This window comes from Anolis carolinensis, chromosome 3 (genome assembly GCF_035594765.1).
Source record: "Anolis carolinensis isolate JA03-04 chromosome 3, rAnoCar3.1.pri, whole genome shotgun sequence".
In the NCBI taxonomy this organism is placed as follows: Eukaryota; Metazoa; Chordata; class Lepidosauria; order Squamata; family Dactyloidae; genus Anolis; species Anolis carolinensis.
In genome coordinates, this window is record NC_085843.1 from 216919333 (window position 1) to 216938810 (window position 19478).

Sequence of the window (19478 nt, forward strand, 5' to 3'; positions counted from 1 at the left end):
TGCAATGACAGGGGGAACTGGAGAAGCATCCTGTAGCCAGACACAGAATTCTGGGATCATCTGCTGAGATCTCCAGATAAACCCTGTGGATCTCAGTAGATAATGTAATCATTCAGCACATGGTTTATAGGACACAGTCAGATGCTGCTCCAATCTTCCTAGCTCTCCTCCATCTACTCAAAGGCTGAGGAGGACTACTGTGGCGGAACCTCTTGCTCCCGCCGCCATCTCAAACACAGTTTGATGGGGATGAGGGAGAGGATGTTCTCGGCAGTAGTCCCCCAACTTTGGAACTCCCTCCCGAGAGAAATTAGACTAGCCCCCACCATTGCCACATTCCATAAAGATCTGAAAACCTGGCTATTTCAATGTGTGTTTTATTCATTTGGCATAAATTGATGACTGTCCCTTACCTCCACCTATACCCAGCTACTGCACTTCTTCTGGTCCATGCAGTAGAGGTTACAAGATATTGCACATAATGTTTGTTTTGCCTCCAGTTTGAATATGCTTACTGCGCCTGGCTATTAGATATTAGCTCTGAGTATGTTTTTAATGTATATTGCAGTGTCCCCTCACTTATCACAGGGGGGACGTTCCAGGACCACCCGCGAAAAGTGAAAAGCGAGGTAGGGATGCTATATTTGTGTTGTTTACAATCTCACTGGCAAGTAGCGTCTTTGTCCCTCCTCGCCTCTCAAGCACGCGCATGCCTTGTGAGGTGAAAGCAAAGCTGCTTCAGCCTCCTTTTCTCTCCCTTCGGCTTCTGTAGTTCCATTTGGGGAAGTTTTACTCCTCTGCCATCCAAGATCTTGACCATCTAATTTATCTGGGAATAGAAGATAATCATAGGCTAAAGGTAATTAAGAAGAAAAACATTTATACAAATTGTTTCCATTAGTAAAATCAACTGCATTGTGAAACTAAGTTTGGAAACAGACATGAATTGGCGAGACCTGAGCTCACATTTCACTTATCTGTCATGAACTTCATCAGACGTTCAGTCAACCATTACACCTTATCATATTGAGAAATTTCCCCCTTGTAGGACACTTCAGCTCTTTTCCAGCATGGAGATAATCACATGTTCCAGGGTTGAAAAGAGGCTGAAATGTCCTGAAAGGAGGGAACTCTGAACACAGGCCAGCAATCATGTTCTGGGCTCCTACCTCTTATTGTGCTTTACTCCCATGATTCCAACTGAAAAACTGGTGGGATGGGAACCATCAAAGTTTCCCATCCTGTTTCATTGCCCAACAGTCAACAGTCTCTTGTATCATATGGGTTTGGGGCAGAACAATTTTATCTCATGGAAAGAAATGGTTTTAACCTAGAGCACTGTCTCCTATATCCTATGCGGTCTGGTGAAGAACCATAGGATCCCATAGAAATAAATGTTTTTAATCTGGAGCACTGTCTCTTGTATAATATGGGATTTGGGGCAGAACAATTTTATCCCACAGAAAGAAATGGTTTTAAACTGGTGTCAATATCTTTTAACATAAGAGGTTTTGGGCAGAGCAAGGGATCTGTTGGTTTTCAGATGTTGTTGTTTCTCCTGATTATTTTTTTTTTAAAAGTAATACTAATCTTGTGATGAATATAAAATGTATGTATTGCCAACTCTTTGGTTTCCACATGTGAGTGTGATGTGGAGGCAGAACTCAAAACGGGACTGCTGACAAAATAGGAGGGGTGATTCTGTACACTAAAAGGACAGTCAGCCGTGCTTTCCCTTCTCAATGTGAAGAGGTCTAACATACCTTACAAGGTCATTGCAATTATATAAAAATAATCCCTTCGGTTGTTGTTACTATTGGCTGGAATCCTATTGGCCACTAACTACTAATGTATAATGAAGAGTTTCTATGTTTGTGGTTGCTTCATATTCACAATTGCTATGTATCCTGTGGCTTAGGAGCTGCAAAAATAACCCAATATTAACTTGCTATCAGAAGCTTCTGCAGTAGACAAGGATCTGATATCTTGTCACTCAGGAAATGGCTGACTGATACTCTTACTCTCCTTATGCAAGTGATCCCCACTGTGAGGGGCAATTCCAATAGGAACCTTTGTTTCTGCACATCATATCATAGATTACTATGTAAGGGGATGGGAACTTTAGTTAGCCACTTCCTAAGCAATAGCTAAAGGCAAGGAATATGCATGGTCGCTTTGTATTCATTGGGAAATGAAATGGTCCTTTGCCAGACATTTTAAATTTTATTTCCTCTGCAGGCTACTGATAAACATTAAACTATTTCAGGAGATTCATCCAAATGTATTTTCACTGTGTAATTAAACTGTGGAAAATGTTGGGTATTCTAATATAATACAGCCACTTGGATATATCTTTATTAAAATTTAATATCCTCCCCTTCAGTCCAATTTTAACTGTCATTCTTGGCATTCTTCTCCCCATGCAGGCATATTGGATCAGACTGAAGTTCAGGCAACTGGTATTATAGCCAGATTGTTTGAAAACCAATCCAGATAGAAAGCCAAGCAGAAAGCGGCACAGCTGTCTAGAAATTGGTACGGTTCTGACAAAGCCTCAAGACAAAATATGGCTGCTGTCCCTGCACCTGGTATCACCAGCAAAAGGAAAATAAATTAAGAACTCCTTTTCTGTTTTAAATCAGCAAGATCTTCACTTTTATGTACAGAGAATATGGAGTTGGAGATTATGATGTTCTAGAGCAGGCCTGCACAACTTGTGAGTAGTAAGGGGCCAAAAATTGATAGGCTAAGCCTCTTGGGGCTGCAAGTAGGTTTTTAGCACCTCACTTTCCAAGTATAGATTAATTAGGATTGTTGTTGTTGTGGACTTTCAAGTTGTTTCAGACTTAGGGTGACCCTATTACAGAGTTTTCAGTGCTGCTTCATTATCCAGGCGGAGGTCACCAGGGTGCGCTAGAGAGACAAGGATAGTCCATTTTACAGGGTGGCGGGTGAGTTGAAGGAGGAAAACAATTTCCCCCTGTTTTCCTGTTATTCCCCCCACCCATGTCCCCGTCATGGAAACAACCCTAGTTCATAATATGGGAAGTGGGGAGAGGGAATAACCAGCAAAAATGTGGGAAATTATTTTTGTCCATCAATTACCCCGCTGTAAAATGGACTATCCTTCTCTCTCTTGCTCCTCCTAGTGGCCGCCACCTGGATAATGGAACAGTACCATTTTCTCTAGAGACAAGATAACATTAGCATTATAGAATGGAGGCTTTCGACTCCCAATTGCCTGGGTTGTTCTTGTAGAATTCTGGGAAATGGACTATCCTTCTCCCTCTGGCACCCCCTGGTGACCCCCCCCCCCAGATAACAGAACAGTACTGACTTGTCTTGTGAAGAGGGATGCCTTTATCAACATTTGAGGCCGAGAGAGTGTGACTTGCCTATGCCTAAAGTCACCCAATGGATTCAGAGCCATAGTCCAAGGTTCAAACCACCACTACACCACACTTTCTGAATTCTGAATTTCTTCCCTCTTTTTCTTACTTGTCTTTCTTTCCCAGTTTCTTGTTTTTCTTCTTTTCCTGATTCCTTCCTTCCTTCTCTTTCTTCCTTCATTTCTTTCTTTCTTTCTTTCTTTTTCTTTTTCCTCCTTCCCCTCTCTTTTTCCTATCTTTCTTTCTTTCTTTCTTTCTTTCTTTCTTTCTTTCTTTCTTTCTTTCTTTCTTTCTTTCTTTCTTTTTCTTCCTTTCGGTACTATTCTGTTATCTGGGTGGAGGCCACAAGAGGGTGCTAGAGAGAGAAGGGTAGTCCATGGGGGGGGGAGTTCAAGGAGGAAAACAATTTCTACCATTTTCACTGGTTATTCTCCCTCACCCCCTTCCCTAATAATAATAATAATAATAATAATAATAATAATAATAATAATAATAATACTTCATTTATATTCCATCCTTCTTCCCAAGGAGACTCAGAGAGGATTACAGCATATAACTTTTTTTTTAACCCTGCCTCCAACTCCCTGAAAGGACTTGGGGCAGCTTCAATATAGTACAAGGTGCCTAAAACAACTCATAAAAACACACAGTACAATATAAAATAAAACCATGAGTATATAAAACAATAATTTGAACTCAGAACAGCGACCAAAAATCTATAGTGTCATCTGTCGTAAGAACATGTCCAACTGTAAACAAAAAGAAAGGAATAGGATAGTGCAAGTTGTAGCTAAAGAACAAGGGAATGGGATAAAAGTGCTGTGCTGTATCATTATTGCACACTATTGGGCTAGAAGTTCTCAAAGGCTTGTCTAAACATCCGGAAAGAGAATAGGGTGGGGGCCAGCTTAATCTTCCTGGGGAGGGCATTCCAAAGCCTGGGGCCAACACCGAGAAGGCCCTCTCCTTCTTTCCCACCAACCGTGCTTGTGACGGGGGCAGGACCGTGATGAGGGCCTGTCCAGCAGATCTCAACACTCGTGCCTGTACATGGGGAGGATGCGATCATGAAGATAGGCAGGGCCCGAACCGTTTAGGGCTTTATAGGTGATTACTTGCACTTTGAACTGGGACTGGAAACTTACTGACAGTCATAAACAAGAGTTGTTTTTCTCCTTCAACACACTATCCACTCCCATAAAATGGACTATACTTTCTCTAGAGCCCTCTTGTTGCCTCCGCTTGGATACCAGAACAGTAGCTTTCTTTCTCCTCTCCTCCTTCTCTCTCTTTTTCCTATTTCTCTTTATTTATTTATTTCTCCCTTTTCTCCTTCCTTCCTTCCTTCCTTCCTTCCTTCCTTCCTTCCTTCCTTCCTTCTCAAGGAAACTAGAGATGCAAACTTACCTTTCCACGGCTATGGCCACCAGGGTGAAAACGGAAGCTGAGACAGACATCCCTTGGACAAGCCCACTCATCTTGCACATGGCAATGTCGAATGGCCAACCTGAAATGATATGCAAAGTGCCACAGCAACATATTTATGTCTTAGTAACCAACAGAGAAGAATGCATGGGGCTGAGGTTGTGTCCACACTGCAGAATTAGAACAGTTTTACACCTCATTAATTGGCATGGTTCAAGACTATGTTCTGGGATTTGTAGTTCTGTGAGATATTTCCCCTTCTATGCCAGAGAGTTGTTCAACTTTGATTTATATTCTATTTTACTGGCGTTATATGAAAGGCTATTTCTTTCTTGATGAAAAACAAATGTTGGTCAGAAAAAAAGATCACTCCTGCAAGTTGTTCTCAACCTCTTTTCCATGCAACACTCATGCAGATCTTTAAAATGATGTCTTATCATCCAGAATACTTACATTTTAATATGTATCCTTCATACTTGCATTTTATTGCATATCAAGACATTCACTTTAACTGTCTGATACATATGCACCAGTCTGGCTACCTTTCTGTTTTCACTTATGCTGTTTATCTGGTGATCAAATCAATGGGTTTTACTCAATATATTATTAGCATAGCACAATATTAGCATTATATATTACTATATTGTACTATACCACTATACTGTAATATTATTAGTAATATTACATGTAATATATAATATATAATTAATATGATTATATATTATTATTAGTAGTATATTGTATTACATTATGATGTTATCCATATTATATGTATATACAATATATTAATTATTACAGTAGAGTCTCACTTATCCAACATAAACGGGCCGGCAGAATGTTGGATAAGCGAATATGTTGGATAATAAGGAGGGATTAAGGATAAGCCTATTAAACATCAAATTAGGTTATGATTTTACAAATGAAGCACCAAAACATCATGTTAGACAACAAACATGAAAAAGTAGTTCAATACGCAGTAATGCTATGTAGTAATTACTGTATTTACAAATTTAGCACCAAAATATCACGATATATTGAAAACATTGACTACAAAAATGCGTTGGATAATCCAGAATGTTGGATAAGCGAGTGTTGGATAAGTGAGACTCTACTGTATTTATTATTGTATATTATATTGTATATTATATACAATATTATATATACATATACATATACCTGTATTTATATTTGTACGTGTGTGTGTGTGTGTGTATACAGTAGAGTCTCACTTATCCAACACTCACTTATTCAACATTCTGGATTATCCAACACATTTTTGTAATCAATGTTTTCAATACATCATGATATTTTGGTGCTAAATTCGTAAATACAGTAATTACTGCATAGCATTACTGTGTATTGAACTACTTTTTCTGTCAAATTTGTTGTTAAACATTATGTTTGGTGCTTAAGTTGTAAAATCATAACCTAATTTGATGTGTAATAGGCTTTTCCTTAATCCCTCCTTATTATCCAACATATTCACTTATCCAACGTTCTGCCGGCCCGTTTATATTGGATAAGTGAAACTCTACTGTATATATAAAATATTAGCATAGCATGGGTGGAGGGGCCTCCAACTGATGGTATAGTTCTACAGTTCCCTAGAGTAGAATAAAGTACCACAAGTTTCTATTGTGAATAAGTCCCTGCTTAATATTTGTGTACATACATAATGTGTATATCTATATCTAGATATAAATAATGACAGGGAGAATTTGGATTTATTATTTTAAGCATCACAAGCCAGACCTCATCTGCCTTTACTTAACTTATCAGGGTGCTTTCCATATGCCAATGATCACTTTGGCTCAAAGTTCTTTCAGAGCCATTAAGCATACTCTGACCAGCCTATAATGTTTGCAGTTGCCTCTAGATGTCTCCATTCACTATAAGATCACATCCTCATCCTTTTCCAAATTGGTCAGCTTTGTGCTTGGCACTGACTAGCTGCATTCCAAAGCACTGCTATGCCATTTAGATACTTTGGGTGGAAAAAGATTATTGGGCTATACACTTCTCCCAGTGCTTTTCTTTCACCTTTTTTGTGACTATCTGTTTTGTCCTTTATACAGGGAGATTCAGCTAATGGATAGCTATGCTGCTTGAAGAGAATGGAAATGTTGCTTTCCAAAAATGTCTCATAGTCCCTGTGTGCATATACTATGCACACACATATATAAGTAAGCATATACTATAGCCTGTCGACTATTGGTGAACCCATGGGTCCCTTCAACACAGCTGTATAAAATCCCACATTATCTGCTTTGAACTGGTTTATATGGCAATGTGGACTCAAATAACCCAGTTGAAAGCAGATATTGTAGATTCTCTGCCTTGATATTCTCAGTTATATGGCTGTGTGGAAGGGCCCTTAAGCAAGGAATACTTAGAGGTGATTTGTCCATTCCATTCCTAAAATATAGTCTATGGTATTTGATATACTGTGTTTTACAAAAATACTGAATAAAAATCAAATAACAAAATATTTATCATATATATCATTGCTGCTTTGAGTCCTGCTCTGGGAGAAAACTAGGATAAAAAACCCAAATAATAATAATATATTTAATATGCTGATTAGGTGTCCTCTTGTCTCACAATGTATATTCAAATTCAGCTCAGGCTGGATCTACACTGCCCTTTATCCCAGGATCATCTGCTTATGTTGCACTAAAGCCCTGAACCACCTTTTCACTACACACCACACTATATCCAAAATAGTCCAGTAAGATAAAGTATATTAAAAGATGAGTATATAAAAATCAGTAACTTTATAAAAAAAAAGCATCACAGTTCAAACAGCCATTCCAAAAGAATCACAGAAGCCCAAAATCCATTTAAACATAGTCTTCATAAGGAATCCATAAACATGATAGCAGGAATCCAAGGCAAGTAGCCTAAATCACACAGGAAATTGGAAACAGAAACAAATTTTAAAATTTTATTTTTCTCTCTTTTTTTCTTTTTCTCTTCACTTTCCCCTTCCACCCCTTCTATTTGTCCCTGCTTTTCTTTTCTTTTCCTTTTTTCTTTCTTTTCTTTCTTTTTCTTTCTTTTGCTCTTTTTAAAATGTATATTTACTTTGATAAAAATGTTCAATAAAGATTTTTTTTTAAAGAAAACTTGGATACATGAAACTAAACCTAGAAACTGGAACCGAGGGCTGTTTTCCCCTTGGATTCAATGTTGCTCTCACAATGGATTGTATCGGAAGAAATCACTTAAAAGGTTTCAATCCCTCCCATGACATCACTTCACACACACCTGCTTTTCCTTTCCTTATCTCCAAGCCACTGAGAAAACCTAGCCTGTCTTTGTTTAGCATTTTGTCTATGGAGTTCAAGGCAACTTGATCTGGAAAAACATTCATCTCCCACATTCCTTTCAGCCTACAACTCCATCAGATTCTCATGAGAACTTTTACTACTTTCTCCAGTTGCCTGGGAATTGCCATGAGAATCCATAACAACTCCCTCCAGGCCACTTCCATCCTCCCCTGGTCCCCAGGCTCCATCCCATCATCCCCTTCCTCATCCTCAGCGCTCAGACTCCGACCAGGCTACAACAGCTTATCCCAGAGCAGTGTAGACTCATATAATTCAGTTCAAAGCAGATAATTTGGGATCAGATTCTTGGATGGAGTGCAGTGTAGATTCAGCTTCAGTCATAGAAATCCACTGGGTGACCCTGGGTAAGCCACACTCTCTCAGCTTCAGAGGAAGGCAAATCCCAAACCCTTCTGAACAAATTCTGCCAAGAAAGTCCTGTAATAGGTTTTGCCTTAGGGTTGCCATCAATCAGAACAACAACAATAGATAGATAGCAGAACCAGCTGATGCAGAATAGCAAAGTACTACATTTTAAGTAAGCAAGGTACAATTTTTAAAGTATGTACACTGTCTTTTTGTATTGCTGACTTCCTGTGCATTTCTTTTGAGTAGCAAACAAACCTCTTCTGTTTGCTACTATGTTGCTCTTAGAAGAGCCAAGAAAGACTCTCTCTTGACTTGCTGGGTCACAGTAAAGAGGGTCTGAAATGTTTCTGATGTATTCCTAATTGCTTCTCACCTTCGCTGCTTGGAGCAGCAAAAGCTACATTGCCAGCAACAAGGAGAGGAAGGGCACACTTAGAGCTAACATCTGCCATTCACTGTGGGGAGAAATGGGGAATGAAGATGTCACAAAATGTATCACCGCAAATGTATCTCTCCGCAAATGACGTATTTCAGATCTACTGGGTTGAAAGAGGGAGGCATGGATCGGCGCTAGCTATGGTCACAAAGGGTCTAAATACAGGCAGTCCCCACAAGATAGGTTCAGTAGGTTTGTTCGTAAGTTGAATTTGTCAGAACAGGAATATTCTAGCCACACACACACACACACACACACACTACACACACAGGCTTTAGATAGTATAAGAAAAGGTTAACAACTCTGTAGTGTTTGTTTTGTCTGTTCCCCTATTCAGATTTCACCGCATTTTCTGTCTCTGTGAGAATTGGATTTTGAAACAAGATTTGGTGATAAAGCTTCAGTGGATACACATTTTCCTCATGATAATTCTTTGAATAGTGAATTTCCTTTCCTAGGGCAGATTTCTCTCATTTCCTGTTGTTTCAGCCCTGTTCTTAACTATGAGTCATTTGTAAATTGGATGTTTATAATTCAGGGAGTGCCTATAACTCAGAACAGCGGTGGAAAAAGATCTGGCAAGTATTTCATTGGAAAGAGGCAAGCACAATAATCCTACAGGACCTTAAAAGCCAGCAAATCTGGCAATGTACTAAAATTTGATAGTGTGCCACATAGAGTTCCTCTGCAGATAAATGAATATGGAAAGGTTTCTCAAAAGGGAAGCGGTATAAAAAGGACAAGGTGTCATCAGGGACATAGAATGTGTTCCAAAAATTGCCATACATATCATATATGTGTAATATGAGTTCGGCCCCTTCTACATTGCACTATATCCCAGGATCTGATCCCAGATTATATGAGTCTACACTGCCAGATAATCTAGGATAAGAAAACAACCTGGGAACTGATCCTGGGATTCTGTATAAGGAAGTAGATCCAGCCAAAGGAAAGGGTGTCTCCTAGTGATTGCTTTTGCGGCATTTTCAAAACAAAGTATTATACAATTGATCAGACACACTCAACAGCATCCTATCTCAACAGTCACATTATGCATCTGCCTCCAAGGCACTAGCAACAAATAGCAAAACAGGACCTCCTCTGCTCTTCAACTGGAGGAAGAAAGAGGGGTAAAATGTGAGAGTATGTTTTAAAAATCATGTATAAAGCTGCTGCCATTTTCTTTCTTTGTGTGGAACATTCCTGCCTTGCATTGCACAGGCCCACCCCCTAATTCTTCTGCAGCATAAATTATTGTAATCTTAAGAATCTCCTTGTTTCTAGACTTAATTGGGAACACGGACTAGGAATTAAAGGCTTTGTGCTTCTACACTAGAGATTCCTTGGGAAACCATTTTTAATCAAATCCACAAAAGTCAAAACCATAAATGTGGAGGGATGACTGTGGCCCCTTCCACACAGCTGTATAAAATCCACATTGAACTGGATTATATGGCAGTGTGGACTCAGATAACCCAGTTCAAAACCGATATTATGGATTATCTGCCTTGATATTCTGGGTTATATGGCTGTGTGGAAGGGCCCTGTAACATCAAATACAATGATACTCTGTTTTTAATTAAAACCAGACCGCATTAAAGAGGAAATAGCTTTGTATCCATTCTCTTAAATCTGAATGCTACCCAGAGAAATAAAGCACCCGAAAACCTAGCATATCTCTTGCAAAGGGCAAATCATTAATGACCTTGTAACAACTACTTCGCTAATTCTGTTGATTAAAAGGATTCTGCGTTGTAGCTCTCAAGTGCTTACAGAAGGTCAGAATTTTAACAAATTAGGGTTTCTAGCTCTTAATACAGATACACACACATAGTGCACCTTGAAAATTGCCTGCTTGCTTTGCTGAATAGTGGCAGAACTTTGATGTGGCTTTATATACACTTTAATAACATCAGTACAATTCAAAGAGAGGGGAAAAATGAACTATGGCTGAACAGAGCAAAAGGTGTAAAAATAACCAAAGCCTTTTATCTTCTTTTTGTATTGAGCTGTCAGAATCAGTACATTTCATGGCATCTCTAGTTCCTTTCGTTACTAAATCAGTACTACAGATTGCAGATTTTAGAACTCTTCCTTCAATCGCTACTTTTCACATATATCATATTTATTTTAAAATAGTAGTACCTGACGTCGTCGTCGTCATCGTCGTCTCACTCATTCAGTCGTTTTCGACTCTTCATGACCTCATGGACCAGTCCACGCCAGAGCATCCTGTCGGCCGTTGCTGCCCCCAGTTCCTTCAAGGTCGAGTCAGTCACTTCAAGAATACCGTCCATCCATCTTGCCCCTGGTCGGCCTCTCTTCTTTTTTCCTTCCATTTTCCCCAGCATCATGATCTTCTCCAAGCTTTCCTGTCTTCTCATGATGTGGCCAAAATACTTCAACTTTGCCTCTAATATCCTTCCCTCCAGTGAACAGTCGGGCATTATTTCCTGGAGGATGGACTGGTTGGATCTTCTTGCAGTCCAAGGCACTCTCAGGATTTTCCTCCAGCACCAAAGTTCAAAGGCGTCTATCTTTCTTCGCTCAGCCTTCCTTATGGTCCAGCTCTCCTAGCCATAGGTTACTATGGGGAATACCATTGCTTTCACTATGCGGGCCTTCGTTGCCAGTGTGATGTCTCTGCTTTTCAGTATTTTATCAAGGTTGGCCATTGCTCTCCTCCCAAGAAGTAAACGTCTTCTGATTTCCTGGCTGCAGTCTGCATCTGCAGTGATCTTCGCACCTAGAAATATAAAGTCTGTCACTGCCTCCACATTTTCTCCCTCTATTTGCCAGTTGTCAATCGGTCTGGTTGCCATGATCTTGGTTTTCTTGGTGTTTAACTGCAGCCCGGCTTTTGCACTTTCTTCTTGGTGATAAGGCTCCTCAGCTCTTCCTCACTTTCAGCCATCAGAGTGGTATCATCTGCATACCTTAAGGTTGTTAATGTTTCTTCCAGAAATTTTAACTCCAGCCTTGGATTCATCAAGCCCTGCTCGTCGCATGATGTATTCTGCGTACAAGTTGAATAGGTAGAGCGATAGCATACAGCCCTGCCACACTCCTTTCCCAATCTTGAACCAGTCTGTTGTTCCGTGATCTGTTGTTACTGTGGCTACTTGGTCTTTATACAGATTTCTCAGGAGACAGACAAGGTGACTTGTAATCCCCATACCACCAAGCACATGCCACAGTTTGTTAGGGTCCACACAGTCAAAGGCTTTAGAATAGTCAATAAAGCAGAAGTAGATGTAGATGTAGAAACTCCCTGGCTTTCTCCATTATCCAGTGGATATCGGCAATTTGGTCTCTTGTTCCTCTGCCTTTTCTAAACCCAGCTTGGACATCTGGCAGCTCTCGCTCAATGTATTGCTGAAGTCTGCCTTGCAGGATCTTGGGCATTACTTTACTGGCATGTGAAATAAGTGCAACTGTACGGAAGTTTGAACATTCTTTATCATTTCCCTTTTTTGTTATGGGGATGTAAATTGATTTTTTCCAATCTGATGGCCACTCTTGTGTTTTCCATATTTGCTGTACCTGACATGTTTCTTTTTCTGTTCCCTTACACATAGCTGAATAAAATTCCACATTATCTGCTTTGAACTGGAATATGGCTGTGTGGAAGGGCCCTCTATCTGTGGTGCATCGATGAGAAAGCAGTGCTAGAACCAGATTGCCATCCCCTATTCAGGCATGAAACTTTAGTGGATGACATCAGGCTAGTCAATATACAATCTACAGTGTGTTGGAATGGAAATAGCATCCTTCTACAAGCCTCCTATGCTAGCTATTTATTATGTATATAATTGAGATTGCTTACTATATTGTATGTACCATATATACTTAAAGATAAGCCACATTTTTCACCCCCCTTTTGAGCTGTTAAAGCGTCCCTCAGCTTATAATGGGGTCAAGGTCAAGCCAGCAGTGGAGTCTGGAGGTCATTGCTTGCAATATATCATATATTTCTCTCTCATCTTACCCTCCCTTATAAGTGTGTTTTCTTTTCCAAAGCCTGCCTCCCTCTTAACCAAGGGAATGTTTTGAAAAGGGAAAACTCTTGCAAGTCAGGAAATATATATATATATATATATATATATATATATCCACTAATCTTATAAAAACATTTTCTCCTGAAATATAGACATTCTCCCCTGTAATCCTTTGCAATCCCTATGTACTTATATATCTCTATCTATCTATATGCATTAATTTTATATATGAATTTTCCCCTCATATGTTTGCAAATCCTATATACATATAGATATCTAGAGATTTTCATGTACCTGTATCTATATGTATACATTATTTTTATATATGAATTTCCCCCTCATATGTTTGCAAATCCTATACACATATAGATATCTAGAGATTTTCATGTACCTGTATCTATATGTATACATTATTTTTATATATGAATTTTCCCTTCACATGTTTGCAAGTCTCTGCAAATATAGATATATAGAGAGATGTCTAGATAGATATATATGAATATAGATATATAGGGCTTGAAAATATTACAGGGGAAATGCACACACAAATATATATAGACATGTCTAGATAGATATGAATATAGATATATAAGGCTTGCAAATATTGCAGGGGAAATGCACACATACTAGTATACTAGTGGATATTTACCACTAAGGAGAAGATTTATTTGATTGAAGCGGGTTTTTTAATCTTCTCAGAAAGACCATAATTTTTTTTAAAAGGTTATGATTATTCCAAATAGTGTAAATGCCAAAGGATCTCCCACAGGGTCATGCTTCCAAATGGCTATGGAGATACTGGTTTCCCAAAAGGTTATGATCTCTAAAAAAGTCATGCCTTTCCAAAATGGCGTACGGTGAAAGCAGTTTGGCACTACCATAGCATTGCCATGGCTCAATGCTATGGAATCATGGGAACAGTAGTTTGCTGAAGCATCAGTGCTTTTGGGCAGAAAAGGCTAAAGATCTTTTGAAACTTCAGAACCCCTGGTTCCATTAAATTGAGCCATCATAGAATCATAGAATCATAGAGTTGGAAGAGACCTCATGGGCCATCCAGTCCAACCCGCTGCCAAGAAGCAGGAAATCGCATTCAAAGCACCCCTGACAGATGGCCATCCAGCCTCTGCTTAAAAGCCTCCGGGGCAGAGAGTTCCACTGCCGAACAGCTCTCTCAGTGAGGAAGTTCTCCTTTTCTGTAGTTTGAAGCCATTGTTCCGCATCCTAGTCTCCAGGGCAACAGAAAACAAGCTTGCTCCCTCCTCCCTATGACTTCCCCTCACATATTTATATATGGCTACTAGCTGTGCCTGGCCATTTGTTGCTGTGGCTAGGACTTAATTTTTCTTTTCTTTTTGTTGTATGAACGTAGAGGCGTGGATGAGAGGTTGTGCTGTCAATTTTCGAGGTTGTGGGGCGTTCAGTTTAGTTGTTTTGTCCGGTGCCGTGATTCCATTACCCTTTTATATATATAGATCATGCCTCCTCTCAGCCTTCTCTTCTGTAGGCTAAACATGCCCAGCTCTTTCAGCCACTCCATATAGGGCTTGTTCTTCTGACCCTTGATCATTTTAGTCGCCCTCCTCACAACGAGTCAACTGCATTAGCTCTACAGTATAGATGCAGCCTCAGCCTAAATTATCTTCCTAATGTTATAGAAGAAAATCAAGGACTCTGCCTTGTTCCTTAGGATAGAAAGATAATTAAAACTAACAAATAATAACCAAAACTAACAAATAATCTATCTGGATACATAATAAAAGTGAAAGTGGAAATCTATGTATGTGTGTGGCTGGGGTCTCCACTTACACAGACAAGCTCTCACTTCCACAAAGAGCTATAGTTTCCACTACCTAGGTGACACCAATGGCCCTTGCTCCAATGACATTGCAGGTTATAGATAGCACAGTAAACATGTCCAAGAGCCCTGCCAATATCCTCCACAAACACCATACTGTCTCCCACCCAAGTGAAGGCTTTCATATGGGGACTATTTCGTCCTAGATTTTCTGTTTTTCCTTCACCACAGACATCCCAGTGTTTCTTACTCTCTCCATTGGAATTTGCATAACCTCGGCCACTGCCTCTCCCATAACCATTTCCTATTCTTTTCTATGGCACACAGCAGAGAAATTGATCAGCAACTGAACATATTAGAAAGATTTGGGGAGAATTCACCATGATTTATAGGAGTTGTAGGTACTGGAATGTATCGTTCATCTGCAATCTAAGAGCACTCTGAACTCCACCATTAACGTGGTACACAGAACCCCCATGACCAACAAAAAATACTGGAGGTCTTTGGAGGGATTTATAGGAGTCATAGTTCACTTACATCAGAGCACACTATGAACCCAAACAATTATGGATCTGGACCAAACTTGTCATACATACCTAATATGCCCAAATTTCAATACTGGTGGATTTTGAGGTGAATTGGTCTGGACATTTTGGAGTTGTAGATACTGGGATTTGTACCAAACTTGGCACACAGAACCCCCATGACTAACTCAACATACTGGAGGGGTTTGAGGGGACTGACTCACCATAGTAGGAGTTGTAGTTTACCCTACAGCCAGAGAGTACACTGAACCCCTCTGATGATGCATCTAGAGCAACCTTGCCCAACATAACAAACTTTAAATACTGATGGAGTTTCTCAGGGTTAACCTGGCATGATGTCAGTTGTAGTTAATCCACAACCTTATGCATTTTGTACAATTAAAATGTGACTTTTTCAAATAACCTGGGCAATGCTGGGTACCTGAGCTAGGAACTAACAAGACCAGCAAGAAACCAGTCCTATAATATAACAGTAAAGTTATCTAGAAGTTATTCAGAGCTTCACACTGTCAAGTATCATTGAGATGTGGGGAAGAGGTTTGCACAATGGAAGATTAACGTTATTTACCATGAGGTGGTCCTGTTAGCAGAGTATAAAATTGGTTAATGCATTGCCTATGCCTAAAGAATAATCAATATGCTGTGATAAGAACCGATTATCTTGGAATGAAGAATTATGGTAATGTAGGAGAAAATATTTGATGCTTAGCAGCATAAACTTCTAAGACATTTCCATATCTCATCTACTGTTCTTTGAAAGTAGGTTTTTGCATTTTCGCTTCATCTCATCACATTTCCACTTCCTGGCTGGGTTATAAAGAAGAAAGGGGGAAAAGGCAAATCACTTGTCAATGCCTATCTTTCCTTGCCATTTCCATGACCTGGGGGATTTAAGGAATATTATGCACAATACCATTTAAGAAAAATTAGGGACTTGTTTCCAACAGAAGGGTTTTGGCGCGGTTCCTTGCATTGAACAGCGAACATCTATTTTTACAAGTCATTTTTATATCTACAAGCAGTTCCCAAGTTACGAGCAAATTCAGCTCTGTAGGTTTGTTATTTTAAGTTACATTTGTCTGTAAGTCGGAACAGGTACATTTTTAAGTGTATTTGCTTTGGATAGCATGGGTTTTTATTCTTTATTTATTTATTTATTAGCAACATTTATATCCCAACCCTCTCACCCCGAAGGGGACTCAGTGCAGCTTACAAGTCATATGTAATAATATATTATATTATATTGTTCGTGTAGCACAGTATAAGCATTATATATTACTATATTGTACTATAACACTATATTGTAATATTATTAGTAATATTACATGTAATATAAATATACCATTATAATAGTGTATTATTATTATTATATTGTATTACATTATAATATTATTAATATTATATGCATATACAATATATTATATTCTTAGTATAGTATAATATGATTATTATTATATATTATTATATTGTTATATGGTGGAATGATGTCTTCCTGCCCCCTTCTTCATTCTGGCACAGAATGGCAATTATTCCTTGGCGGGGGGGAATCTGATGAAATAGGAGACATGGTGGAATGATGTCTTCCTGCCCACTTTATCCCCTCCAAGATTCTTTATCTTCAAAACTGATTTCTTTATCTTTATCTTAATCAAATAACATTTTTTTGTTTTTTTATTTTTGATGGTTAATAGAAAAATGAAAGAACAATTGATATGTGGATTCATTTGTCCCTCAATGTTTTGTGCTTCTGAATAAGAAAACTGTTAGTAATTTCTTCCTGTTCACATGTTTTGAATGTAGAAGTTAAGGTGAACATTTAATAGTGAATATTATAATATGTAATGATTCAAATGAATCTAGACAGACTTTTCTCTTCATTTTGTCATCTCAAATATGAAAGGCAGAGTGATTTTTGTAAGAACGTGTTTAGAATGTATTTGTGTTCTATGCAAAAAATTTTTGCAAAATTTCATAAAATAGTTCATTTGCTATAACTATAAAATAGATAATGGATCAAAGAATGTCAGGCTGAATGGGTTGGCCCCCACACATTTTCACCTCATCAGATCTGGCCCTCTTCACAACAGGCTTGGACACCTCTACTATAGATGAACCTTACGTCTCCGCGTCTCCTTTGAATATATTATTACCGGACCGAATAGACTTAACCATGACATTGAGGGTACATGTATATGCCATTCTATTCCAGTATCATCCTTCTTCATAAGACAAAGAGGCCAACCTCCATATAAAAGAATAAACAGACACAAATCTGACATCACATATGGACCATTAAGAACAAGAAGTGTGTGTATGCGGATATGTGTGTAGGCAGAGAATTCACACTGCCAGTGGTCTGAGAGTGGCTATTCTTTATTATTATTATTATTATTGAAGTTTTACCTTATAAGATAGAGTAAATTAACATCAAAAGAGTGAGAACATTTGATTGTATAGAAAGTAGGAAAACAGATTTAAAAAGGATCAAAAAGGGAAAGAGAGAGAAAAAAAACCAAAAACCAAAAGTGGCTATTCTTGAACAAGGAAACGTCTTACAAAGTTCCAAAGCAAAGCAGCTGAACTGCATTTAATTAAGAGACTCAGAATTATCACACATGACTTAATTATTTTCCATTGCAGGATGTGTTAATTTACCACTGCAAGAATGTCCATTTTTTGGGTAAATGAGTGTTACAAACATCATTGTAATTGGGTTGCAGTGAGTTTTTCCAGCTGTATAGCGATGTTCCAGAAGCATTCTCTGCTGACATTTTGCCCACAACCTCTGAGGATGCCTGCCATAGATGTGGGCGAAACGTCAGCAGAGAATGCTTCTGGAACATGGCCATACAGCCTGAAAAACTCAGTGCAACATGATGATTCCTACCATGAAAGCTTTTGACAATACATCATTGTAATTAATAATCACCATTATCTGCACTTTCTTCATTTCATGTTCCTTTGATCTTACTGTTCCTAACAGAAGTGTATACATACGACTCTCGTATCCAATGGGGATATGTTCCAAGACACACCCTAAAACCATGGATAACAGTGAACCCTATAATTTGACTATACTTGGAACAGAAACATACCGTAGAATCACAATGGAGGACCTAGGACGTTATCACATTGGGATATAATCTGTTTATATCAGTATGCATCCCGTGTATATTTTAGGACTGGATGCATGCTGTATTGAGACAGGATGCATACTCTCCTCATCACACCTGATTATTAAGCTTCATAGAATCATAGAATCATAGAATTGGAAGAGACCTCACAGGCCATCCAGTCCAACCCCCACAGTATTTGAAAGTACTGTTATTTCACTCATCACATCACAGAAGGCTGCTCCTCCCAGTTCATTCAAAACATTCCCTACATCCAAGTTTTGTTGCTGATGGAAATGGGATGCATACAGATTTTCCTATAACCAAAAAAAAAGTGCTTCAGCAGTGGAAGAATCGGTTTTCAAAAAACACGATTAGAATTCTGCTTGCAAATAATGTGTTTCTGCGATGCTTTGCGGATGGATTCTGATGGAATACTGACAGGACCACAAGAAGATCAAACCAGTCCATACTCCAGGAAATAAGGCCCGACTGCTCACTGGAGGGAAGGATATTAGAGACAAAGATGAAGTACTTTGGCCGCATAATGAGAAGACAGAAAAGCTTGGAGAAAAGAATGAAGCTGGGAAAAACGGAAGGAAAAAGGAAGAGCGGCCGACCAAGGGCAAGATGGATAGATGGTATCCTTGAAGGGAATGGCTTGACCTTGAAGGAGCTGAGGGTGGTGACAGCTGACAGGGAGCTTTGGCATGGGCTAGTCCATGAGGTCACAAAGAGTCAGAAGCGACTGAACAAATAAACAACAACAACTGACAGGATGGGGCAAACGTCATGTCATGGGACCCAGTTGAAATCAATCTCAAACAGTCTCAGAAATAGAGTATTTCCTAATGTGATAAGATCCCTAGAGAGGTACACAAATACTTTGCAGAGGGGGCAGGATATTTTTAGCGTGTGAAACCATGGCTATTGCATCCAGACATAAGTCTTGTAACTCAAGATTATTCTTCATGCCTCCGTTAGACACAAGATCTTCTGCCATAATGCATTTGTTTGTCAGAATCCACAAGATCCTTTATTTTTTAGCAGCAATCAATTAACCCAACTAGTCTTCT

At 39.0% G+C, this 19478-nt stretch overlaps 1 protein-coding gene across 2 annotated transcripts in view; it reads right to left on the bottom strand.

Annotated features, from left to right (window-relative positions):
• npffr1 (neuropeptide FF receptor 1) overlaps positions 1-19478 on the bottom strand; it is a 41259-nt gene that overhangs the window by 8934 nt on the left and 12847 nt on the right. For both annotated transcript variants that reach the window (XM_008106658.3, XM_062976216.1), the window contains exon 3: positions 4797-4896. In XM_008106658.3, the coding sequence (XP_008104865.1) occupies positions 4797-4896 (100 nt within the window). The remainder of the gene's footprint in view (positions 1-4796; positions 4897-19478) is intronic.